At 48.9% G+C, this 23714-nt stretch overlaps 1 protein-coding gene across 2 annotated transcripts; it reads right to left on the reverse strand.

Moving 5' to 3' along the window:
* Nucleotides 1-5212: 5212 nt before the first annotated feature.
* On the reverse strand, nt 5213-18236 carry LOC144723060 (modulator of macroautophagy TMEM150B-like). 2 transcript variants are annotated; one of them, XM_078601604.1, is made up of 7 exons: nt 18021-18236; nt 15594-15668; nt 13908-13967; nt 11973-12040; nt 10562-10689; nt 9310-9511; nt 5213-8431 (listed from the first exon to the last, which is right to left on the reverse strand). In XM_078601604.1, the coding sequence occupies exons 2-7, from the start codon at nt 15653-15655 to the stop codon at nt 8202-8204; spliced, it is 750 nt and encodes a 249-aa protein (XP_078457730.1). In that variant the 5' UTR covers nt 15656-15668; nt 18021-18236; the 3' UTR covers nt 5213-8201. The 2 variants fall into 2 exon arrangements, with proteins under 2 accessions (XP_078457730.1, XP_078457729.1); XM_078601603.1 differs by lacking the exons at nt 15594-15668; nt 18021-18236 and adding an exon at nt 15194-15581.
* Between the last annotated feature and the right edge of the window lie 5478 nt (nt 18237-23714).

The following is a 23714-nucleotide window of genomic DNA, read 5'->3' on the forward strand; positions in this document are numbered from 1 at the left end:
CCGCGTTATAACGGGCGTGTTCCGTGTTATAACGAAGCGTATTCCGCGTTATAACGGGCACATTCCGCGTTCTGCGAAAAGTGTTCCCGAATGGAAGAACCGTGTTACAGTCAGAACACGTTATAGTGTGAACGCAAACTCGTTAAGCGAGGACTTACCGTACTTCACACTGATCAGTGCGGGCTGGTACAGGAGTTAAAGATTGGGGCAAAACAGAGTACATTGTCCCGTGATGCACTGCCCCCTGCTGACAACGAAATCGAAGAGGCGTTTAAAAAAAAGAAATTCCCTGGGTCGTTGGCCGAGTCTCAGTCGGTCAGCTACCGCGTCTCCCGGTTGTTCACTTCATGCATTCATCTGCGAGCAATGGGAATAACTGCGGTCATGGGGTGACCAGGTCAACTCGCGGTAGGTTTTTTTTGTCTCATAAATTATTTATTGACGACAGGTACCCGCGTCAGTCAAGTGGTTGAAGCACCGGCCGCCACTAAGCTAACCAGGAGAGTTCTAACCCCATGCCAACGGTGGACCTACGTTGCACGTTTACCAGGCATCTCTCAATTTAATACAGCGCGTCAACTAAAAGTGGCCCGCAGGCCAAGTGGCTCGGCGTACAGGTGAGTTTATGGTCGTAGCGCCAGTCACCAATTACTGCACACGGAAATCCATCACGGTAAACTTCATTCGATTTGGCACTGCCAACTGCTGAGAATTAAATAGACGGGAAAGCCTTGCCCATTCACTCAAAGGCATTGTGGGAAAACTCGGGGTTTGGTTCACGGTTCGTAATACGACACCCACCCCCTTTTTTGTTTTATGTTACCCTACATCAACCTCAACATTTGATGTCAAATGTTATATTTTCTTGTGTTAAATATAACTTGTGTGGTCAATGTATAGCGCGTCTTTTTTTTTTCTACGAAGTGTACACTACTGTACGCTACAGGAAAAAAAATCGCGCAGCTGAACCTCACTGCCTCCTCGCCGGAGGCTGGGAACACCACGTGGCCTGGGAACACCACGTGGGCTGGGAACACCACGTGGGCTGGGAACACCACGTGGGCTGGGAACACCACGTGGCCTGGGACCCGCGATGGGGCACTCGGGAGACAGGACGGAGGCAAGACGGCGAGTTTGTTATTCCGCTGCAGCAGCAGCATTGCGAGCAGCGCAGTTACGATGCACGGAGGAATCTCGCGGTCAGTCGCTGAATGGTCGATCCAGAGGGACGCGACTGTACCTCACATTTGGCGTAAAGCCGCAATAGCTAAACCCGCGAGAGGGCAGGGTTTGCTGTGTATAGAAAAATATTAGTTTGCCTTAACATGCGATGGACATTCTCTCACAGCAGGGCATGCGCCCCCTAGTGTGTGTGGATGAGACGTTTCTTGAAGGAATATCACTTTCGGTTGTCGCCGTCATGCTGATGTTCAGCTCTCGGATGTGTGATTCTGTGCTTTCTTGTGTTAAATATGACGATGTACCGACGTTTCACCTCAGGAACTGTAGTTCCTGCTGGGATCGAAGCGTCGGACATCGTGCCAAACTACACGCGGTCCGACCCAAAAGCACACGAGAGAGTCTGCGGCGTTAATGGTCCACAGAAGTCCAGTAGTTCCGTGCAAAACATATAATTCTGCCGGCCATTCTCTAAACCAGTGTTCTTCATTGCAAGGCCCGCAGGCCACTGCCGTCCCCTGGGTGACCTTTAGTGTGGCCCCTGAATGCGGCCCCCCCCCCCCCCCGACAGTACACAACAAGTGAGAACACTCTTTGCATGAGGTGTGACGGCCAGAGGTCGCAACCGGGTACCCGATACCCGTACCCTACCCGATACCCGGCTACCCGTACCCAGCCAGGTACGGGTACGGGTACCCGTTTGCGACCCTGGTGTGGCCGGGTACGGGTACGGGTAAGGAATCAAAACCCGTTTGCGACCTCTGGTGACGGCTCTCGCACTGCTGATGTCTTATCGGCGAAAGTGGCTCCCCGTTTACAAATGAGTGAAGATCACTGCCCTAGACACTGAGCGATGATGCACTCGCTGCTCGCCAAGCGATTCACACTGATGGCCCTGAACCCAGTCGAGGAAAATTGGATATTGAAATGTAAGGTCCCAGTCTCTCTACAGAATTCCCACTGGTACGAAAATGCTTGAGGGGAATATCTAACAATGCCGAGTTGTTTTAACCGGGTCAGTGATTGGGAAATTGTGGAGCTTTGAGTAGTGGACAAATGTGTTCCTCGTTGAACTGTTCCAGGCTGTGGTTACATTTCAGATGATAGCCATTTGTCTAAAGACGCGCACGCAAAGCACTAAGGAGAGTAATCCTTTTTTTCTCTCTTTCAAGTTGTATTTACTTCCTTTGGCAATGTCAGTTTTATCAGCGTATTAAGTGCTGAAAAATGTCTTGATTTTTTGGGACTTTTTATACATTATTCCCGTCACCAGCAGAGTGCAGTTGGCACAAGTGAAGTGTGCAATAATTCCACAGCACTTAGCAAAATGCACTGATTGTTGTAACCCGTTTGGCTCAGCGGGAGTGTGTACGTTTGTTGCTTTAACACACACACACACACAACCGTAGAGAAAAAAATATATTCTCGAACGTTTTTAAGAGCCATTTTAAGTGTACGAATGATGATCAACGTATTTTCGCTACATAAACTAAAATATTCCTTTCGAAGTGATCGTTTTGTCTCGCGGTGCTGTGATGTCGGTGAGACGATGCTGGTTGGGTGGTGTTTATTAGACAGGTTGGCAAATGCTCTTTCAGAGCAGTACAGAAAGGTTCTGAGCCTCCGCATCGAAGGAAATACCAAAGACCATTGATGTTCCCGATGCTTAGCGATGAATTTGCTCCTTATGCTTCGGATTTTGCAAGTAGATAGCTCCGTGGTTCAATGGCCATCACGCTCGATTTACAATCCAGATGTCACCACTTCGATGCAATTTCCCGGCGCGGCAGTTGTGACAGTGGCGCAGGTTTATTCAATCTCCACCCCTCCCCCCGCCTCTGCCCACCATGCTCATTTAAATCCTTTAGTGTTTAGTTTGTTGTCGTTCCCCCGCACCTCCGATTAGCACGATCGGCTGCGTACGGCGCGAAAGAAGTTCTACATACATGCGTACATGTAGCAGCGTAAATGGTTCCGTCACCACAGTAAAGTCATATTCTTGGTTCTTTCGGTAAAGTCACGTAGAAGGGAAATAATAAAATATATTTTTATTACCTTATTATTACTTTATTATTTCCCTTCTACTTGACTTTACCGATATAATCAAGAATATGAATCCCTGCAGTCACGAAAGCTTTAAATCAAAATTTCACTGTAAAGTTGTTCGGCAGGTAGCGTGTGCCAGGGTGAAGCGTGGTCATTTCCACGTCCTTGTCAAGACGTACGGCCAGCGTGGGAGAGTAGGCCAAAATATCCTCTGGGGGGGGGGGACATTTTCGTAGAAAAGACATCATCAGTGTGAGGGCCGCCACATTTGAAACCATTGGAGTTTGACAGCAGCACGATGATGGGTGTTTTCACTTGTTGTGTATTACTCTTTGGTTCTTTCGATAAAGTCACGTTGAAAGAAAATAAATGTAATAATAGAATACGACGTTTCGATTGCAACACAAGTAACCGTCATCAGGTAGAACTAAATTTGAGAGAGAGAGACAAAACGCAGACACGGAGACACACAGACAGATACACAAGCACAAAGAGAGACAACACAGACACAGAGAGAGACACACAACATAGACACAGAGACCCAATGCCTCTGTGTCGAGGCCTTAAATAGAGAGAGGGGGGGGGCAGAGAGAGAGGTGGGTCTGTTGGGGCAGCTGCAGGAGCAGAGAAAATTAGCATGTCAATGAATCCACCCCGAAGCGACCGAGGCAGAGAAAGATCGAATGGCCCTCTGAGAGCCTGGTCAATTTTAGAGAGGGAAATAGGCAGTTTGAGAAAACAAAATTTAGCTATCTTCTTCTTGGTTCTTTCTGTAAAGTCACGTACAAGGGAAGTAATAAAATAATAAAAATAAAACAATTAAATAATTCTCACGACGTTTCGAAGACGGCTGCTTGCGTTGTAACCGAAACGTCGTGAGAATTATTTTATGTTTTATTTTTATTATTTTATTACTTCCCTTCTACGTGACTTTACCGAAAGAACCAAGGAGATGAATCCCTGCAGTCACGAAAGCTTTAAATCGAATTTTTTTTTTAGCTAATTTTGTGTATTGTCAGGGGCCGCACTAACTGCCACCAGGGGCCGCCAGTGACCCGCGGACCTTGCGATGAATAACGCCGCTCTGGAGGCTGCGTCTCACGGAGACCCTTAAGTGCGGTCAGACCGTGATGGACGCCACATTCAGGAACTCAACCGTCGTGCCATCGTGAACCTTGCGACGCGAGATAACACCGAGCCGAAGGGAATTCACAACCACCGGATGATGTGGTACTTATTGCCGCGTATACTTTGAATGGATTATAGGCTCAGAACCCTTTTGTACCACCGTAGTAATTAGTAAAAAATATGTATTGGTTTAACACGTAGGCTTTCGCGACCAATATTATTCATAATAACGTTTGTGGGTTACATCGCGTTATTTATAAATGTGTCGTAACCCTCCACCACTCGACACGGCCAATCAGCAAAAAAGTGTCACGTTGACAAAAGACAAATAGTTCACTACTTTAGCCCACTGGTGTGTTGAAGAGTGAAACCACTACGCGAAAAATATATATTCTTTTAAATCTCTCGCACTGCCCTCTTCACACTTAGCGCAGCAAGTTGCAGGCGCTGTCGTTGATCGCGTTGCGAGCACAGCGGCGGTGCGGGGGATAGCGCGCTGCACCCTAATCCGGTGACCGAGATTCGATTCCCAGCATCGGTGGCGAGTCGTGGCTATATCCTGGTTGAAGGCAACCCTGTGCTTCGTCGGTCACAGGTGTTGCCTGGCCATACTTCACCACACTGGTAAATGTGGGCTGGTAAGGCGTGACGGCGGAGGGGCTGTTTAGGAACGACTAATACACACATCAGTCGCCTGCGATGTTAGTCACGGTCGGTAATTGAATCTGGGTTGCCTGGGTTCATGGCGCAGTGCGCTAACCACTCCAACACCGACCTTTACCCACCTGTAGTGACTCAGCCCTAATTGCCCGCTCTGTTGCGAAGTACAAAGTAGACAACACGGGGGGAGGGGCAAATATAGATATCCAGGTATTTTATGGCCACACCACCACCGCCACCATGTGTACAGAACTGGCCTTGCTAGGTGCTCGCTAACTGCACGGCTGTTTGCTGTTGACCTTGGCAGTTCCCAGGACAAATGCTGATATCGCTTGTCGCCGATGATGTGTGTGTGTGTACATGCACTGTAGCCGTTTTCTCCTGAGCAACGCGTCAATACAAATGGAGGAGATAACATTGAAAATAAAATATCCAATTGCGTGTTTCGTCCTTATTGGTCGAACGCACAATATGTACTCCATGCGAGCGTTGCACAAAAAAACAAAAAAAAATAATGCATGTACTTGTGTAACACTTTCCAGTAGTCTCTTGTCCTCAGAAGTGTTTAATTAACGGTAATTAGGTTACCTTTCGAGTTTTGAGTAACCCTTACATACATTTTCCCGGTATTGTATAGGGCAAGTCCCCCATGGCAACACGACTTTTAAACTAAAAATTAGCTTCCGTTGGATCATCTTTACCAGAGTTATCAAGGCCCCCGTGTTGTCGAAGGGCAGCGCAAATACATTGTATTGTTACTTTGCTGGAAAAGCGTTAAAAACTGTTAACGATTAAATAAAAGCAACGATTGCAACGATTAAATGTGTTCAAGTATGCATATTCACAAAAAAATGTAAACATTGTTGCTGTATTTTCACACGAAACTTCCACCTAACATCCATTGTGTACAGTGTGCCCTGTTGTGGTTGGCTGCTGTGTATAAATCTATTTCATCTCCTAAACGCTTGTGGTCTGGAGTGTAATAATATGTATTTGTTTAATAATCTAACCGCACTAAGTCTCAAGACTTGTGCAGGAGGGGTCCTGCATGATTGGGATGTTTATACCAGTTCCTTTTTCGTATCGTGTATGTCGTATGTATGTTGAACTTTTTTCGCACCGTACGTAGCCAACCACGCTCATCGGAGGTGCCGAGTGGATTGCCTCCTTTTGGAGGAAGCTGGAAAACCCGGAGAAAACTCTCCACGCTCACGAGTGGTTAACACTCAAAAGGTCCACACAGATGGGGTCACAAATCCACCGTTCAGCCCAGCGGGTGTTGTAGTGACAAAACACCACGAGTGATGGTGATGTCGTTGGGGTTAGTTATGGTGGCGTTGATGGTTGTCTTGGTTGTTAATGATGGTCATTTTGATGGTAGCGTTGACAGTAGTGTTGGTGATGGTAGGTGGTGTTGGTGGGGAGTGGTAGTGTAGCGGTTCGTGCACTGCGCTACGAACCCGGCGAAACGGGTTCGATTCCCGCTCACGGCCAACACCGGTGACGATTATCTGGACCGGTCCTGGGCCTCCCCTAGGTCGACTTAGTCTCAAATGAGTAACTACAGTGTGCAAACATCGCCACTGGGGAGACAAAGGCGGTTGGGCGTGGCGCTGGCCACCTACCCCCTCGTGTACCGTTCCGGCCTTCATAGGTGCTCGCTAACAGCTCTTGCCCCTACAGGCTGTTAAGGCTATATGGGGGACATTTGTCTTTGTTGGTGGTGACAGTGGTGTTGGTGGTGGGTGATGGTGATGGTGGGTGGTGTTGGTGGTGGCAGTGTGTTTGTTGAGCGTCACCTCCACGTATGCAGTGTGGATTTTTTCCAGGGTCTCCAGTTCTCTCTTACACAAATCCAAGTGCTCGTTCATGGAACTGGCCGAGTATTGATACTCGGCCTTTGTTTTATGAGTTTTTAAATAACATATATTACTTTTATTATTGTTAAATTGTTATTGATAAATACTTGGTAATTCTCGACAGAAAAGTGCAAATTGTTAATCACCGCTCGCTACATTACAAACAATTCACCCATTGCATAATCGACTATTTGCCACCATTGAAGGAAACAATTCTTTTTTTTTAATCGGTTGTATATATATCTTTTAAACGTTGTGGTTGACGTAAAGGCCATTAGTCGTGATATAACTCGAGTTGATCGATTAAAAAGGAAGTATAAATATTAAAAACGCGTACTTCGATTGACACATCGATATTAATCGACGAATCGATGCTGCATACATCCGTTGGACCAATTACATACAATGAAAAATGGTTGGGGGTTTGAGTCAGCCTATCATCCCTGCGAGGTCGACTAAATTAGTACCGCTTTTTGGGGAAGTCAACCGAGCGTGTCCTATGGATAGACTCGTCTCCGCCAAGGAAATGTAGAATTTCCTTGGCAGGTTCAGGGTTGTCGACGGGAGGTTAGCACTGCCTGCAGTGCTCACTTGAGGACGAAATCACTTTGGATTTTCTTTTTTTTACTTGAAATGTTGCGGCAACAATTTCCTGCGACGATCGTAGGCAACCGCATTGTCTTTCCCCTGATGTACATTCGCTTCATTGCTGAACTTTTATTTCATTCGTTTTTGCTTTTGCCAATTTGATGACCCATGCCTCGCTTGCAAATGAGACTCATCCTGGTCTCTGTTAGTTCTCCGCTGGTTAAACCAAAATCAACTTGGCAACCGTTAAAATAAAACGTCGGCAGTTAAAACTATGAACTATTTTCGTTTTTTTTTTAAACCAGGTAAGGCCCACTGAGCAATATAGCTCTTTTTCAGAAGCGACCTGGCCACAAATGATAGCTTAAAGAAGTGGCTTACCACGTGGAAATTTACAGCAGCCAAATAGTCTAATCGCACCCGGAGAAAAATCCACGCGACCACGGGGAGAACACGCAAACTCCAGATATACAGGCGTCAGGGTCGCTCCACGACCTCCTGTATACCAGGCGATGGAGTTAACATCTCGCCACCGCGACGCGCAGGCGATAGGGTCCTGCAGTTCCCATCGTAACATTAGTGCTGTCGGTTCATGCTACGCACGGCGAGTAAACTCGACGGTCCACAAAAAACCTTGCCCAATCGCCAGTAAACCAGGCGAGGTCGTTAACATTTCGCGGTTGTCCAGCGCTCGCTCGCTCCATCTGTTCGTGTGTGTCCGCCCATCCGTCCGTGCGCCCATCACGCGTTGTGCGGGACGTGCGACAACGTGATGGCCGACACGTTGGGTGTCTCGCGCAGGGACATGCGCGCGCGTGGGGGCGGCTCTCGCAGCTTCACGGAGAGACCCGAGGAGCGAATCTCGTGGAAGTCGAAGGAGAAGGTGGCGAAGAGGGCGAACATGACCATGGCGAGGATCCACTCGAACATGGCCGCCTCGCTCTTGTGACCCATGAAGTTGAAGGTGAGCACTGGGTGGCGGCCGTGGCGGTCAAGGCATTTCCTCGAATTACTTCCATGTGTCTTAGTCAGCAGCAGCAGCAACAGTGCTATCAGTGTGTTTACGTTGAACTTCCTTCACACCGTACGTAGCCAACCGCACTAATCGGAGGAGCGGGGGAAGGGCAACATTCTAAACACAAACATCAGCAGCACGACCATTTGCAGTATTATTGGTGGCATTGCCATCGGCAATGTGCATAATCACCACGCAATTGTCACGGTGTTCCACTCATCAATTAGTCCACCTGAGCGATCTGAGATTAGAAATCTCGAGGTGGCCTTTGCCACTCTCCACAACCTCGAGCCACGACCCACCACCACAATTGGGATACACGGAGCGACAAGTTTACTCAACTTCTCAAGAGGCCAAAGTGCTGAGCCTGGCACCGCTGAGGCCCTGGGTTCGAATCCAGGGTTTGGATCTCTCTTGGATCCGCAAGCCTGCGATTTAACCGAGTCCTCAAACGCGGTGAGCTGATGGTCACGAATGACTGCGCACACAAAATCATCGCATTTAGTTTTGTTCTGCGTACATAATTTTGCTACATTACAGCTCTTGCGAATTTTTTAATATCGCTTTGACTGCCATGTGACCAGCAATAATCCTCATATGCAGAGCGGGTGTGAAAGCGCTGCCCCCCTACTCTGCAGACCGGAGGTCATTTGAAACCATCTTAACGATTAGCTCTTTGACATCCGCTTCCGTGGGCAAAGTTCCTCGAACACTCAAAGTTTGCACTGCTCTGCACGCGATCCGAACGGATTGATTGCCCTACATAACAAGACGGCGGTAGCACACTCGCGACAATTATAATAACAACACAAAAACTCAAGCCACCAAGGATACGGAGCGCGGCACTGACGGTGGATGCGGTGCTGCCGAACGCCGTGACGATGATGAGGACGCCGTGGCTGCGCCGTGACGTTCCGCGGGCGATCCTCGCGGAGCGCAGTCGGAACGCGAGCGCCGTCTGCATCCAAAAGTAGAGGGTGCCCACGCCGAACGCCAGCACGGCGCCCACCAGGTGAGTGTTGATCTCGTTCAGCACCTGCCCGCGTGACGTGAGACGAGGTGAGAGGGGGGGAGGAGGAGGGACGGCCCTGACCATCACGGTAATGATAATGATCGTTGGAACTTGGAACGTTGCCGCGCATCCGAATACGCGGCAACGTTCCAAGTCCATAAATGACGTCACGCACCTAGGGGCGGGGGGGGGGGGTCAGACATTTGTGACGATGTGAGACGAGGGGGGGTGGGTTTGAGAAATGTGACGTCACATCAAGATGCGCAACTTTAAATAAATATAGACAACACGTTCTACTTAATCAAATAGACGTTTTAATAAATGTTTTCTCCTACAACATCAGAGTGCAGCGCCACATTAAATACGCACTACAATGACAATAGTTTAAAGCGATTTGAAGCATGTTTTATTTTTTTGGGGGTGGGGGGGCAGAGCTTTGTGACGTCATATTTGAGGGGGGGGTTGACTTTTTGTGACGCCGTGTGACGAGGGGGGGGTTAAAAATCGTCCAAAATCGCGGAACGTATTCGCTTGCTCTCGGAGAGAGAGAGGGCAACTTGGAGGTGCGAGGAACGACAGACACGGACGGGAAGACAACAGCAGGGGGCTGAGCCCCTCCGAAACTAGTCAAGGTAAAATATTGGTTCGATTTTAAACACCCGTTACTTTCCATGCACACGGGAAGGAGTGAGTGGGCAACAAAATGCACGATCGACAAAAAAAAAACAGGTAGCATCGTTACTCATTCCGTTTCGGGTGTACACGTTTGTTGAAAGCGTGTTCGGGTGACAGGGGTGGACAAGGCGATGGACGTGATGGTGTCTGTTAGGGGCAATAACTACAGAGAGGCAATGCAGCGTCAGGGCGTGGTCACCTGAAAGTTCTAGATTTGAAGCTTTCGTGACTGCAAGGATTCATACTCTTAGGTTTTTTCGGTAAAGTCACGTAGGTGAAAATAAATAACAAAAATAATAGAAATAATAATAGAAATAAAATAATAAATCACGACGTTTCGGAGGCAACACAAGTCTTCGTCATCAGGTGGGACCGTCACAGCTAGATTTACTGTCTCACCTGAAAGTTCCCGACAAGCGAGGCACCAAAGGCACTGAGGAGCCCAGCGGCGAGGCTAATTTTGTTGACCCAGGACCGATCTCCTTGCTCCTCCAGAAACCTGTAGCGCATCACGCTGATGGAACCCACTGGGGCGGGGAGGGGTCAAATAGAGAGTCGATTCGGATTAAGGATGAGATCGCAGTGTTAATTACTTGGCGCGTCACGTGGGACGTGTTTAACAATTATCAGGCGCGTGCAGCGTGGAACGAGTTAATTTGTGTTTGAGTAAATTGGTGAACGCGGAAAGACGCGGCGTGGTCAGTCAAGTCATTTTCATTTTTTGTTGACATACTTGGCGCCTGTCTGGCACAAATCTGCCACTCATCGATCTGGCATAACGTTAACACTCAACGTGAAATCAGAAAATCCCCAACAATGAGATGTATTTACATACTATCTATAGTACTCAACTGGAGTTTGGGAAACCCTGCAGCGCAATTAATGGGAAGAGCAATCGATGTGCCCGGGCGCACGCAACCAGTACAGCGCTGATCGCTGCGTTATTTCATGCCGTGAAAATGCATCAATACAAATTGATTGGAGCACGGCGTGCCATACCTGGGTAATGTAAAGGTGGCGCGCGACTGGCTGCATGGGGGCATGCTTTAGCAATGACATGCGAAGTGCAATACACATACTTCATTTGGGCCTCCTCCAAACCAACACGCACACACACGGGAATGTATACATACACACACAAACAAAGATCCTCCGTATAGCCTCAATAGACTTTTGAAGCAAGTGCCGTTAGGGAGCAACTATGAAGGCCGGCACGGCGCACGTGGGGGTGGGTGGCCAGTGTCGATGTTTACACATCGCACAATACAGTCTAGGCAAGACAGAGGCACACACGTGTGTGGCTTAGACTGAGGTTTGGCCAATTTCGAGCAGAGGAGGCACTCGCTATGACTGAATGAAGGATTGGAAGTTAAAGTAACTTCTGGCGGTAAGTACATGTGCAGTCCTTTGTCAATCCACTGCTGGATGAGGGCCTACCACACCCCGTGTCGGTGGTGGTGGTGGTGGTGATGATGGTTATGTGCCCAAACCTCAGTGTGATTCACACAGGTTCGCGTGTGTTGGTGATAGCGGGCGCAATAGATTTCGGGAGCATAGACGTACCGTACAACTAATGGCTCTTTTACTGCAATTCCCCACTTGTTGCCCAGCACGTGGTATTGCGGGGAATTGCAACAAGATGATGTGAACGAGAAAAAAAAACAAGTTGCGACCCAGCGTTGGGGACAATCTGGGAAGCAGTGGTTAGGTGGGTAGCAGGCAACGTTAACTTGGTCAGCAAATTTTAATTGAGTCTTAGTCGATGACAACCCGTGGATTAAAACAAAAACAATCTCAAAGTCTCGCTCACCCATCAGCGCGCCGAAGTTGAGTAGCTGTCCGAAGATGCAGCTCTGTGGAGGATACGTTCCGCAGGTACTGCACGCGGGGTCACGCGGGGTCAAGTGGTGTCACGAATGAATGAATGTAGCCAGGAGACCAGCAGGAGCCAGCTCCCACTAACCAGACGCTATTGTCATCATCATCATCCGTCAACAGGCAATGCGGTGTAAACCATGATCCTTTCTAACCATAATAAAATTACTCAGATTGTAAATGTGGGTTTACTCTCCAACACACCGGTGTGCTGTACTAGTGTTGAGTGGTTCAATCTTAATTTTTGGAGCTTTCGTGACTGCAGGAATTATTCTTTGGTTCTTTCGGTTAAGTCACGTCTAAAGATAAAATAATGAATTAAAATAATGACGTTTCGATTGCAACACAAGCAATCATCATCAGGCATAAGAGAAATAGCAACAAAAGTCTAACTAGAAAACTATAGACAGACATACAAGCAGACAGACATCACAAGGACACACAGAGAGGACACATATCGGCACAGAGAGAGGGGTCGTTTCTGTGACGGTCCCTTAAATATAGGGGGGCGGGGACGGAGAGAGGGAGGGGGCAGAGAGAATTAGCATATCAATGAGTGGACGGCAACGTGTTGCTGCTGCGCAAGTAAGATGACGACGTGGCACGGCACGCAAGTTTGAAAATTAGGAGTGTGTCTTTCTCCTAATTTTCAAGCTTGCGTGCCGTGCCACGTCGTCATCTTACTTGCGCAGCAGCAACACGTTGCCGTCCACTCATTGATATGCTAATTTTCTCTGCCCCCTCCCTCTCTCCGTCCCCGCCCCCCCCTCCCTATATTTAAGGGACCGTCACAGAAACGACCCCTCTCTCTGTGCCGATATGTGTCCTCTCTGTGTGTCCTTGTGATGTCTGTCTGCTTGTATGTCTGTCTATAGTTTTCTAGTTAGATTTTTGTTGCTATTTCTCTTATGCCTGATGATGATTGCTTGTGTTGCAATCGAAACGTCATTATTTTAATTCATTATTTTATCTTTAGACGTGACTTAACCGAAAGAACCAAATAATAGTGGTGAATGAAGACTCGGAGGCAGATTTGCAAGTAAGGGCTTGCGCCGGTTTATTAACAAAGAAGATGGTAACTAAACAACCAGGGGTAGGTGTCCTACACACGGTCCTTCCCGTGAACCCTCGGCTCCATCTGTGCCTAGCCTCAGCTATCTCTTCGGCTCTCCTACTCGCAGAACGCGGACGGGGGACTCAGTCAACACCGTCCGGTCACGAGCAGGAGAGAAGCTTTCTCGAGACGCTCATCATTCCGGGCTCCAAACACGACCCCGGTTTGGTCACGGGGTCCTCCTGAAGTACCTCAGGTGACATGACATCATCGCGCCTCACCGCGCGCAAGACGTCACGTCGCCATACTACTACTCAACTCGAGTAACAAAGTGACGTGTTTTGTTTACGTGACGAACCTTACTAATCGGCTGTGTCGGGCGGTGGCGGGTTTAACGACACATTTATATTTACGCGAATAAACCCCCCCCCAAAAAAGCCTCTTAATAAAATGTACATTCCAAAAATGTGTAACTAAAATGTGTAGCGTGCCGCACACTATTCGCTCACGCGAGAAGAGAGAACGACTCGGCAGGCGCGAGGAAGAACTACAGACGACGTGGGAAGGCAACAGCCACGCGATGAGCCAGCGCCAACCATTGCCCAAGATCTGCAGACCTCTATATATGAAGATGCTATGGGCCGAATTTATATGCGGGAGGAAATCGGAGCACGCACGCGAGAGGGAAACGCCATCCCCTACGGATGTAACCGATTGGAGTCTACATTTGCAAATGTGAATCGAACCTTAAACCACGCAGTGAATTGACACGTGGCCATGTGTTACTTGGTTGTTGTGGGGGGGGGGGGTAATTACCTGATGTACGGAAATTCATCTGCAGGGTCCACATGGTTGTTCATCACCGCCAAGCCGTATCTGCGCGTGGAAAGACGAACGCGGAGATGAGCGATTGGAATTTAAACGTCAAAAGTCTTTTGCTGCAACGCGTCAATTGTGCACGTGTACCGAGAAAGTGTTTTTCATGCGATTGTGGCGGGGGTGTTGCATCGGTCTCTTGAACGCCTCGGAGCGAGCCTGCAATACAATATCCCCTCGCTATATGCGGGTTCTGTTTGTGCGATTTTTCCGCGTATAATTACGCTGCTAACCTATTGCTACCCCAATAAAAAAAAATTATATATTGCGTTTTTGAATGCACTCCGTATGTGGTCGGACGTGGGAAAATATTTTGTACTGTATGTGTGTGTACTGTGTGTGTGTACTGTGTGTGTCCTCTGTGTGTGTACTGTGTGTGTGTACTGTGTGTGTGTACTGTGTGTGTCCTCTGTGTGTGTGTACTGTGTGTGAGTACTGTGTGTGTGTACTGTGTGTGTGTACTGTGTGTGTACTGTGTGTGCCCTAATCGGCAGGCAGCCGTCTCTTCGTGCAGTGTCGCTTTGTGCGCCCTTTTTCTTGAAACTCATCAAGCGTGGGAAATCTGTACTTAAAATGACCCCAGCGTGCACCTAGCCTGGCACATGAGCCGGCTACTGGTGATCGTAGTGTAAACGACTGATGCAGTTGGTGATGTGGATAGTGTTGGTGTTGCAGGTGGTGATGATAGTGGTGATGGTGCTATTGGCAATATAACTTGGGGACAAAAGCCAACACTTTGGTAAATTAGCAATTCTATTAAATTTCGTTTATTCTATGGCACTGGCATTTTTGTTAACAGCACCTTTAATCAACCTGTACAATACATATAATTAGCAAACCTTTAAATATGGGAATGTGAAGCCTGCCTGTGTGTGTATTTGTTTTCAATAGCAACAGGATGCAGACATGATATCACACCTGTCAACCCCTTTATCAGGGCCTACCTTTTTACAGACCAACTCAGACCTTATTAGTCACCCCGTGCTGTTATAAATCTCAACGTTCATCCTACAAAGTCCAATCACGAGGGAGAAACGGCTGTACGCCGTATGGACCTGAAAACTCAATTTCCCCGCAGTATGCGATATGCACCTTATATTCTAATAAATTGTGGAAAGCGTGGGCTCAAACAGAGTGAGAACGTCAATTTTAGTTGTCTTGCTGACGACGGACACCGACAGTGTACAAGAGTGGCATCTGCGGAGGCGGCTCGTGAAGGACCCTACCGGGCAGTTGAGACAGTGGCCCTCCAGCAACAACGGAGGGTGGAGGAGTGACACAACAACAAGCTGACTTCTAGGTGGCGAAAAAAAGCGCAAGGCGGTACAGCGGAGGTCACCGGTGGTGCATCTGCCAGTCCATCTCGGTCCGTGAATCCATGACACCTGGATATCTGCCGTGAACTCATGCCAACATTGCTACGACGTCGTTTCACGTGGCTTCCAAAGTGCGCCGAGCCTCCCACAAGCACGGTGGTGACATCGCCGCCACCTTTTAAACAAATGTATTTTATTGTTGTCTTTAAGTGGTAACCACGATCGTGGTGTTGGTGGCGGTGTTGATGCTATTGTAATGGTGGGCGATGGTGCTGTAGGTGATGGCGACCGATATGAATAATGCACTTACATGAGCCAGATGCTGCCAGTTGCAAAGAGCCAGAAGAATACTGGCAAGATGACCCAAAACATTGTTCCAGGTCTCCTGTTGGCAAGCAGTGATAATGACACTTTCACATCTCGAATTCTCACACGTGTCTGTGTTCAAACACAGATGAAAATAACGTGTTGTCTTTTTGGAGACGACGACAATAATAATTTATTATGATGCTGTGATAATAATAACGATCGCTTTGGGCCCTATATTCTATCAAGCGAACATACCCGGGTTAGAAGGCCGCATTCTGACCGTTCTGACAATTACGCCAAGCGGGGAAAGATGTGTCCGCTAGACGGGGTTGATGATGATGATGGTAACAAAATATCGGCCTTGGCATGGAACACGCCTGCGCGGATGGCACTCCGGACTCAGACCGTCTGTGTGGATGCCGAGCTTCTTTCGCACCACGCTAATCGGAGGTGCCGGGGTTAAGGACAATAGACTAAAACGCAAAAAGAGCAATTCTGCAGAGAATGAGTTTTCGATCTTAGGTGACTTTTTTATAAAGCGCGTGGCTTCCTAAATGTCGGAAGGGATAACGTTCCAGACGGCCGCAGAAGCAAATCTGAAAACGCGCGACGATGCGGTGACCACCGCCTTTTGTTCGATGGTCAGCCCAAAGCCGCCGCTGCTGCTGTGAGGATGAGCGGAGTTCGCGTGACGATGGTTTACGTTTGTGGACTCGAGAACCCGGTTCAACCACAGGTCTCACAAGTGGTCTACTACTCGGAATCTCTCTGACACCGCCTTCCAGAAGTCACACCAATCTCTGTTTTGCCTGGGTTCCCCCCCCCCCCCCCCCCCCCCCGTGAAACCAGCACAAACCGAATAAAATCGCATAACCAGTTGCCAAGGGCCTTCTAACGCCAAATGTACAATCGGCTATGGGTGCAGGCATTGCCTCTCTGGCTTTCAGGAATGGCCACAGCCCACAACCACGCGGTAACAAAACAAATGCAGTGTCCTGTTGTCAATCCACTGCTGGATGGAGCGATCCTTCCGCCGTGTCTGTTGCGAGGAAACTCGCCGCTGACGTGAAGCCCCTGGGTGCGTAACCACGCCGCATTTCCACCTATCTCACCAAACTAACATGGGTTTGAATTCCGAACCCGTCTAAAGCCCATGGCCAGTGACATCTCATCCGGTCCTCGAGGGCCCTCCTTCCCTTCACAAATTTGCAAGGACCGGCGAAGAGGGGCAGGGTGAAGTGTGATCAAACAATCCCCATGACCCAACACTGCATGTGGAGGACTTCATCGAGCAGTGGATTGATTTAATGGCTGTAAATGAAGTTGTGGTGATCGCTCGTTCTCCGCTGCTGCCCCCAACGTCCGTGCTGTCAACTCCCTGCCACTGTTCAAGTTCGGCCTCCACGCCAATGGCTAACTGCCTCTGTCTGTGGCTTTCGCATAAATATGCCCAATGTTGCTTTGCAACATCTTGGTATATACGTTCACATTGTAGTGTGTAAATGATCCTATTAACTGGTTATGTTACCTCCCTCTGACCTCTCTCTATGCGCTTTGAAGACGGGTGATTGCCCGAAACGTCGCCCAGTATATACTTTTTTATTTTTAAGACCAATGTGTTATCGAGAAATGTGAGTTGTTTTTTGTTGTCCAAATACATCTACCCCGCCCCTCCTTCACCAAGCATCACTGACCATAATGGTGAAGTATGGTCAAACAAACCAACCCCAAGACCCGCACGGCGTGGGGAAGCCCTCGTCCAGCAGTGCAATGACAAACGATGCGCAGAACGGTTCTATTCGCTTTACTTCTTATCCCGTACTTTTAATATCTTAAGTCTGTCTTTTTTTTAAACTCACGTTTGTCCCAAGGCCGGAAACCAGCATGTCCGGTGAAAGTCCACCACGTAACGCAGTAAAGTTCACAACTCTGCACAATAATTATTTTCACAATGCCTATAACACCTGGTAATAACATGCAGTCTCCCATTCCCAAGTAACGTGCTAAGTAGAAACTGTAGAGAAACATCGATTCCTGATCATTATCAACCATGATCAATCCACTGCTGGAATAAAGGCCTTTCGAAACCATGACCTTAAGTCAACGATGTTGCGATGTACTTACATGCACTTGGCGAGCTGCATGCACACGAGGTGGTTTTATCGCTCCATCCCTCCAGCGGTTCGACCCCTGCGTCCCTTTAGTTTCATTACCGTACATTTGATGCGCAATTCTACTTCTGAGACAATAATGGTAACGCATGTGTGTTGAACTTCTTTCGCACTGCACGTGATCAGTCGTGGCTACTCGTAGGTGTGCGAAATAATGATGACGATGAACATTATAGAAACCAAAAAAATCCCCCGATGCTCCTATTTAACCTCCCAAACAAATACGTGCACGCACAAATACATCCGATTTGACTCACCTTTTTCAACGGATCTCATAACAGGCAGATCCAATTCGGTTCCAGTCCTGCTGGAATGGACAGGATGGTCGTCCTCACCTCCTCTCTCTTTCTCTCTCTCAAGCTCGCTGCGCGAGTGCGGTCGACCGTCTCGGGTCGTTGCCCCACCACCACCACCGCCGCTGCCGCAGGCTGTGTGTGTGGCTTTGGAGCGACTGAACTTTACACACGGACACAGGTAAGGGTGCGCTTTGTTACGTCACGCAGGTGTAGACCGTGGCATACAGTGCCAGGACCATAAAATAGTGTAATGCGGGAGAGTAAAAAGAAAAGAAGTTGACCACACGCACCTCCGTTCAGCTCCGTTTGTCAAGAGGATGAGAAGGGGTCTCTCCCTGCTCGTTACTGAGCGATGGATGGGATAGAACCCCACCTTATGGGGTTTTATTTTGCCACAAATAAACCCCGTTGGTCAATACGGTTTTTATTTTCGATGCTAACAAACCAGAGACTCGTGGTGATAGCAACAACAATAACAAAAAACCATGAACGAAACGATCCCAAAAAACAATTATACATTGCCAAGCTCAATTAAAAGCACCGACCCAGCGGTGAAATTCCATATTTTTATTCAGGGATTGGTCCATCCATGTTGAGTTTATGAACAGCGTGGGTATGGTGATGATGATGACGCCTAACTGATGAAGAACGCATGATTTATGGTGCTAACCTACAATGCGTATCACTGATTAGTGATGATGATATCCCATGTACCCAGTCGGACAAAGTTATAGTGCAGAGTTTGATTTGTGGAAATGGTGGTGGTAGTGATGATGATAACTGCTTACTAATGTTGCGTCACTCGTCAATGATCAGTTGATCAGTAGTCGTGTTGATGGTAATTATCATCGTTCCGTGGTGATGCTACTCATTCGGGCTCATCCATTTCAGACCATTACTCTCCACTGATGTATCGACGTGGTCTGGTATTAAACTCGGCTGGCCGGATTGACCAAAGTGGTGAAGTATGTTTCTATTTAAAGCTTTTGTGACTGCAGGGATTCATCTTCTTGGTTCTTTCGGTAAGGTCACGTAGAAGGGAAATAATACAATAATAAAAATAAAACATAATAAAATAATAAACTTATCACGACGTTTCGGCCACAACGCAAGCAGCCGCCCTCAGATGAAGAACAGTCTTTCCGACAGCCCTGTTCTTCATCTGAGGACGGCTGCTTGCGTTGTGGCCGAAACGTCGTGATAATTTTATTTTATTATGTTTTATTATTATTATTTTATTATTTCTCTTCTACGTGACCTTACCGAAAGAACCAAGAAGATGGTGAAGTATGCTCAATCCCAGCCCCCCCGCCTCGACCGACACTGCGTGGGGAGGTTTCAGGGCCGACTTGGCGAGACTTTCCTAGATAATTGAAATTTATTTTCGCCCGTTGAAGAACCACGCATTTAGGAATGCGTCTGCCCAACATTCCAAACCTGTGGGTTTTGTTTACAAAATGTGATGATGTTTACTGTGTGGTTCCATTTTTAAGTCGACAGGTATGCGATCATTAATTTCCATGGCCTCTCCAGACGTTGTGTGGCTATTCAATAGTTAGTAAATGAAAGTTTACAGCCCCTTTTGTCGATCGACTGCTGGATTAAGGCACCCCCACGCCGTGTTTTTTTGACGTGGGAGTTTGTTTTGCCATGCATCGCCGTCTTGCCGGTCGGCAAGGTGGGAACGATCCGGTGCAAACACGTATGTTACTGAGTGTTGAACTTCTTTCGCAACGTACGTAGGTAGCGAAACGTGCTTATCGGAGGCGCGGACGTGACTCGCCTCTGGTGTTTGCCGTGGCCAGGTCCATAGATAACGCGTCCAGCCTCGCCGCATTCAACAATTTTAAAGTAAGCACAGTAATCACGTAACGATGATTTTTTTCTATTTACGGTGCCTGTTGAAAGAGGAAAACTTCCACGTAATTTTTGAAACGTCACCACCGGATTTCAACAAAGCCTCCCCCACTCTGTGTTTTTTTTTAAATCGTCACTTTGTGGTGGCTGCGGCGAGCGTGGAGTGGGGGGTGAGAGGAGATGGTGACGTTTGACTTTGAACTCTTTGTGGGACACGGTTAAGCCATAACTCGGAGCGCTGATGTTTAAATATTCAAAACGAGGCCGGTAAGCAAAGCAAGTCTTCTTGTGGGGTTTTTTGTTGTTGTTCCGGGCTCGACGCGGCTGTAACAATCGGAGGCGCTCAACACCGACTCGGGAACAATCGGGCCGGAAAGTCGCGTCTACCCCACGCGCTCCGGCAAGCCAGTGGGTGTAGTGAGCTCAACCCCCCCCCCACCCCCGAAACTCATTCCTCACCACGTCATCCACGACAACTTGACACGCTCAGGCAATAACCCCCGCCGTAAAAGAGACCGGGAAAATCGAGATGATAAGAGGCGATGTGTTGGGGGCATGGGGGCCCTCCCTTCCTCGTAGCAGAGAAGATGGCGAGAATAATAATAATAATACTAGCTGGAGACTGCACAAAGACAAAGAGTCCCCGTGTAGCCTGAGCAGATTGTTGGGGCAAGTGCTATTAGCGATGCACCTATGGCCAGCACTACGCCCGGCCGCCTTTGTCTCCCATCGTGGCGATGTTTGCACACCGCATTAGCTACTCATTTGAGGCTGAGTCGACTTAGGGGAGGCCTTCGAACGGTTTAGATAGTCGTAAATAGTGTTGGCGGTGAGCGGGAATCGAAGCTCCCTTCAATACCGACACCCCGCCATTCGCCACAGAGTCACGGCGACGTCACCACGGCGTCTGTGCGAGGCCAGGTGCACTTTGAGGCCACGTGAAGTGTCGAAGGCTCGCTGACAAGAGGTCTCGGGACAGACCCAGGTGCCATGGATCGGTTGACTGAGATTACCTTAAGATGCACCAGCTGTACCCCTACCGTGCCAACTTGCTGCATTTTATCCGCCCGGCGATCCGCTCGTTGTTGTGAGCGTCGCTCCTCTACCCTCCGTTGTTGCTGGAGGGTGACTGCCTCCAACTGCTCAGCAGCAACGTCCTTCACGAGCATCACAGCATGGGGCCCTGACAGCAATTAAAATGTCCGAACCGTGTCCAGGTTGAGTGAATGTGAGTATGGCTTCCATACGGTACGACACGTGGGAGTAGGTAGCGTGCAGGGCACCCAGCAACCTGTTTGGAGTTTTCTTGACCGCCCCCAACGTAATCCGTTTCGTGGCTGCCAAACCGTGGGTGGGTCACTCGAGGCGCAAGGTGCGCGCCGCGACGTGCCAGGAGCGAGGCTACACAAAGATAAAAGACAAAGATCCCCCATGTAGCCTTAACAGACTGTAGGGGCAAGTGCTGTTAGCGAGCACCTATGAAGGCCGGAACGGTACACAAGGGGGTGGGTGGCCAGCACCACGCCCGACCGACTTTGTCTCCCTAGTGGCGATGTTTACACACCGCACCAGGTACTCATTTGAGGCTGAGTCGACCTAGGGGAAGCCCGGGACCGGTTCAGATAATCGTCACTGGTGTTGGTCGTGAGCGGGAATCGAACCCGGGTCGCCGGGTTCATAGCGCAGCGCGCTAACCGCTACACTACACACACGCACGCACACGCACGCACGCACACGCACGCACGCACACGCACGCACGCACACGCACGCACACACACACGCACATACGCACAACTTTTGCAATTTGCATTTTTTTTACGTTTTTCCTCAACGTGCAGTGGTGAGTGTTTGCTGCGTAAAAGTAATCGGACGCGTGAGTCACAGGGAAGAGGATGCGTACATGTCGTATTGTTTGTAAGTATTTTGCTTCTTTTATTTTATATTCGGACATGGTCGGGCATAGGCAGACAAGAGGAAAGTCCGAAGTCTACACCTGGAGAGGGGGGGGGAGAAGTCAACAGCGTGGGAGACTGGGGGGGGAGTTCCACATCGTGTGCAGCAGTAGACGAGAACGAGATGTGTGTAGCGTAGCAGTTAGCGCGCAGCGCTACGAACCGAGGTCGATTCCCTCTCATTGCTACTAGGTCGACTTCTGCCTGAGATGAGTACCTTGTGCGCTGCGCAAACATCACCACTGGGGAGACAAAGGCGGCCGGGCGTTGTGTTCGCCACCCACCCACACGTATGCCGTGCCGGCCTTCATAGGTCCTCGCTAACGGCCCTTGCCCCAACAGTCTGTTCAGGCTATACGGGGGATCTTTGTCTTTACGTGTATAATGGAGAGCGGTGGTGTCGTGGTTAGTGCACTCCGCTACGAACCCGGCGACCCGAGTTCCATTCACGCTCACGACGTGGGTCTCTGTTGCGCTGTGTAAACATCACCACTGGGGAGACAGAGGCGGCTGGGCTTAGTTTTGTCCACCCACCCCCACGTGTGCCGTGCCGGCTTTCACAAGTGCTACTCGCTGCGTCTCGATGAGTCGTTGGCAGACGACCCGCACGGCGCCGTTGACTCGCGGGGCTGACGTGGGAGCAACGAGCAAATTCGCTCGTTTTTGCGACTTCGCGCTATTCTTAGCAAATGTTCCACGCGGCCCAGGCGGCTCATACCCCCCAACCCAACCCACCACCTACACAACGTCCATCGACAGGACATTGGTCGACACGTGGTGGTGACACACGCGTCGTGGGGAATCGATTAACTGCTCTGCGCCCTAGGGCGGGTTCAAACTTTCAACGTGACATTTCCCGAAGCGTTTATTGCCCCTAGATCTCAAATAATGTGAGTGGATCGTCACGGTCATACGCGTGGTGGTAGAGCTGTATAGCTGTCGATTATAAAGGGTGTAGAAACTGCGTGAGACGTCGACGGAGTGTAAAGCAGAGACGCTCGTTGCGCGAAGCTTTCTGCCCATGATGCACACCGCCTATGGCGGAGACGAGCAGCATTTACGATCCCACGTGTTACCGCCCAACGGCCCATTGGCTCATGGGCTATAGGGGCAACTAGCAACATTTAAACCCATGGCACGTTCACAGGAAGCGCGGTAGAGTCGAGGATATGATGTACGGGGAGAAGAAAACTGTAAGCGGAAAAAGAGATGAATAAAATAATGGGAAATGGGAGGGAAGAGGTAGGAAAACGATTGGGAAACACGGAACCAAGGGGTCGAGAAAGATGAGGATAGGGAGGAAGAAGGTTGCTACATCAGGGCATCGCACGGAGCAGCGTCTGTTTTCACAGGGGGCGGTGGAGGGATGCGGAGTGGGAGTGGCCACGTGGAAGCCACGTGATTTTTTACGGGAGGCTTGACCAATCAAACAGTGGTTGGGTACACGTAGAGTGGTTTCACGCGATTAGGGGTTTGTGTGAAAACGCGGTCGGAAAGGATGAAAGTGCATAATGGGGGGAGGGGGGGTTAGATTGCGTAAATATATAACTGTGTCGTTAAACCCGCCACCACCCGACACAGCCAATTAATAAGGGTTGATCATATATGCATTGTCTTTGAAACTGATTGGTCCACACCAGAGACAGCTTTTTGACGTCCTCTGGTCTAACACCGTTTGAGACTAGGCTCGAAAGAAAGCTGCATCTAGGGTGGACCAATCAGTTTCAAGGACAATGCATTTATTAACAGAGTATGTGTTTTTTCTTCTTCTTGGTTCTTTCGATAAAGTCACGTAGAAGGGAAATAATAAAATAATAATAATAAAACATAATAAAATACAATTCTC

Source organism: Lampetra planeri, chromosome 16 (genome assembly GCF_965212315.1).
Source record: "Lampetra planeri chromosome 16, kcLamPlan1.2.h2, whole genome shotgun sequence".
Classification (NCBI taxonomy): domain Eukaryota; kingdom Metazoa; phylum Chordata; class Hyperoartia; order Petromyzontiformes; family Petromyzontidae; genus Lampetra; species Lampetra planeri.